The following is a 2,867-nucleotide window of genomic DNA, read 5'->3' as shown; positions in this document are numbered from 1 at the left end:
TTCTGTTTGATCAAAAAATATAGATCTTGTTCAAATAATTAAATTTATATAAATAAGGGTTAATCTTAGATAACAATAATATATCCTTAGATGGGGTTCTTAAAGAAGCAACAAATACTCCGCAAGTATAGTCAGACAATGGCAGTGATATGTAGTAAATATCCCACAAATCAGAAATAATAATGTAGCATTTAATAACAATGAACAATAATAAATGACATTTAAGTAAATAGAATGAATTAGTCACCCAAGAAAGGAGTGAGTGAGTGGATATTCTTTCTGACAATGATGAATGATAGACAATCCCTTGAATATTCGAGTTATTCTTGGATCTAATAGAAAAGTATCGACAAAAATCTCAATAAAAAAGTGATGTTTGTATCTTAGCAAATAAGATCCGATTCTCTTTCTCAAGTCAAAGTCTCTATTTTACAAATGAATATCATATGCCCCTAATACTATCTTGATTTAAATATTCTAAATATAGATTTTGACCCGTACAGTTTCACGTAGTTTAAAGATAACAAAGAAAAGTCTAGTGACTTGGAATGTAAGAATGTAAACGGGTTAATCCAAGGAGATAAAGTAGCAGTAGTAGTGTAACTTGTGGAAATTGAAATTTACTCATTTAGCAAATGAAGCATCTGATCATTATTTAGTTCTTTTAGCTAGTTAAACTATTGTTAGGAAATCAATATCTAAGGCACAACAGAAATGTGTCAAATCAGAGTAAACTATAGAGATAGGAGTAGTTGATAAATCTGTTTGAGGGCAAATAACTGAATAAGTCACACCACGGTCATAATTTTGGTATGTTTTGTTAATAGGTCAATGAGCTATTTGAACTGGTCTTGTGTTGTTACCTATCTGCATCAGATTGAGGGCGACTGGTCTATAATAAATTGCTCTCAGTATTTTTTTTTTTTAGCGTTTGGAATTTTGTTTTTGTTCAATTTGTAACAATTTATTCCTCAAGAATAATTTATTACGTAAAAAATAGTGTGTATTTTAAGTTTTTGAGAAATTGCTGGTGATTTATCCACGTGCAACACACTGAAAAACCGTACAGAATCACACCATAGCAATTTAATACACGCTGGTTTTTATTTTTATTTTATGTCTCTCTCTCTCTCCTCCTGCACCTGTATGAATGGTGTGTCCCCAATCCTTTGGCTCTCTCTCTTCTCCGCCATTATTTTCTTCCCAAAAATCTCTCTCCTCCATTTTCGCCTTTCACAGGCACCACCAGTTCTCACCCACCCAGGTACCCTCTCTCTTTCCATTTCTGTATTTCTCTTTCTAATCCAATTAATTTGCCATAATTACATAGCCTATTTGATGGATGTTTCTACCATATTAGATATATTTAGTAATATCAAACATATATATATATATATAAATATGTATTAGTGGATATGGTCATAGAGATCTCAAGTGTTTGATAATATCTTTGTTTTGTCTTCTTTGTTGCTTCAGGCTTTAGATCTGTTGTGAAAAACCAAAAATGAATAGATTCGCCTATCAGCAAACGGCCTTTGTTGGTTGTGTTGGAGTTGGAGATATGAGACGAGGAGACATCTCTGTGTGTGGTGCCGTGGTTTGCCCCAAACCTCGCCGGATTGGGCTCTTCGATTCTTCCTATGTTCACTCCGATGAACGCATCAGATCTTCTCGATCAGAGGCTTGCGATTTGAAAGCCGGAACTGAACTTCTGGATATCATCCTCACCAAGGTATAATTTTTTGCTTTTTTATTTTCATAATGATCTAGTTGGTGACGTGAACTGTTAATAATTCAATAACTTCCGCTGACGAATTTTGATTTTTTTTCTGTAAACAGGGGAATTATGATGAGGAGAAAACCAATTTTGAGATGGCTTCATCTCCGCCTTTCTATTTTGGGTCTCCACCTAGCAGGGTTTCGAATCCTCTGATTCAGGATTCCCAATTCAGCAACGACAATTTTGTTCCTATATTAGCAATTCCAGATGCGGCAGCTGCACCTTCACCACCACCCTCCTTCACCTCAGCCTCCGCCGCCGCTCGTAAGAACGGAGGTGGCTGCGTTCCGGTGAAGTATGGGAACAAGCAAGCTGCTGTGAGGATTGAAGGCTTCAATTGCCGCAGCAGCATCTCTGCTGTTGCTTAGGTAAATCCCGATGTTAAACCAACCGAAGAGATTAAAAAGAAGAGATTTTTGAGGGAGAGGTGAGAAACCAAAACAAATTCATTTTAGTTTTGTATATATAGAGTGAAAGAAAGAGAACGAGTTAGTATATTTTCCAGTCATTCAAATCCTGTTTGTGAATATGTTTATTAGGTGATGAATGAGTGTTCATTTGATATTGGAAAAATAATAAGCTGAGTAACCCAAAGAGGAAAGATAGGCCAAAAGATTGTCCTCTTTCCTTTGGGATTATTAGGTTTTTCTTTTTAGCATTAGGCTAAAGTTATGTAATCAGTATGTAATGTAGTGTGAAGAGTCAAAAGAGAGACTTCTTCTTTGTGACTGAAAATGTTGTCACTCTTGTACCTTCATTTGTAATTGTAATCCGAAGGAGAGGAGAAGATAGTCTTATTAGACTAAATTTTATTCGTATTGTATTTATTCTACTACCAGTGCTAATTTCTTTTATGGACATAAGGAAGAAGCCTCTCTACTCCTTTGGTTAGGGAAACGGTCTACATATGCATTACCTTTCTCAGACCCTGGAATTTTACGGGGTCGTTGTTGTCCTTGATATAAGTAGGGGTGTCAATGGTTCGGTTCGGTCGGTTATTTTATAAAATTTGTAACATATCAATTTTTCGGTTATTCTATTATGTATAACCAAATTAGACTTTTCAAAACCGTCCCAATCATGTCGG

The 2,867-nt window shown here is 35.4% G+C and overlaps 1 protein-coding gene across 1 annotated transcript; it reads left to right on the top strand.

Annotated features, from left to right (window-relative positions):
* The first annotated feature begins 1,065 nt into the window (after positions 1–1,065).
* Positions 1,066–2,598, top strand: LOC104239408 (uncharacterized). The gene is made up of 3 exons (XM_009794038.2): positions 1,066–1,264; positions 1,477–1,732; positions 1,840–2,598. The coding sequence occupies exons 2-3, from the start codon at positions 1,505–1,507 to the stop codon at positions 2,146–2,148; spliced, it is 537 nt and encodes a 178-aa protein (XP_009792340.1). The 5' UTR covers positions 1,066–1,264; positions 1,477–1,504; the 3' UTR covers positions 2,149–2,598.
* The last annotated feature ends 269 nt before the right edge of the window (positions 2,599–2,867 follow it).

This window comes from Nicotiana sylvestris, chromosome 3, assembly GCF_000393655.2.
Source record: "Nicotiana sylvestris chromosome 3, ASM39365v2, whole genome shotgun sequence".
Classification (NCBI taxonomy): domain Eukaryota; kingdom Viridiplantae; phylum Streptophyta; class Magnoliopsida; order Solanales; family Solanaceae; genus Nicotiana; species Nicotiana sylvestris.
This window is presented reverse-complemented; position numbering and strand designations above follow the sequence as displayed.

What these genes read in the sequence shown, in the direction of transcription:
- LOC104239408 (XM_009794038.2), top strand. Translation starts at nt 1,505, where the DNA reads ATGAATAGATTCGCCTATCAGCAAACGGCCTTTGTTGGTTGTGTTGGA. An exon ending in TGGATATCATCCTCACCAAG is followed by an intron (nt 1,733 to 1,839) that starts GTATAATTTTTT and finishes TTCTGTAAACAG; the next exon opens with GGGAATTATGATGAGGAGAA.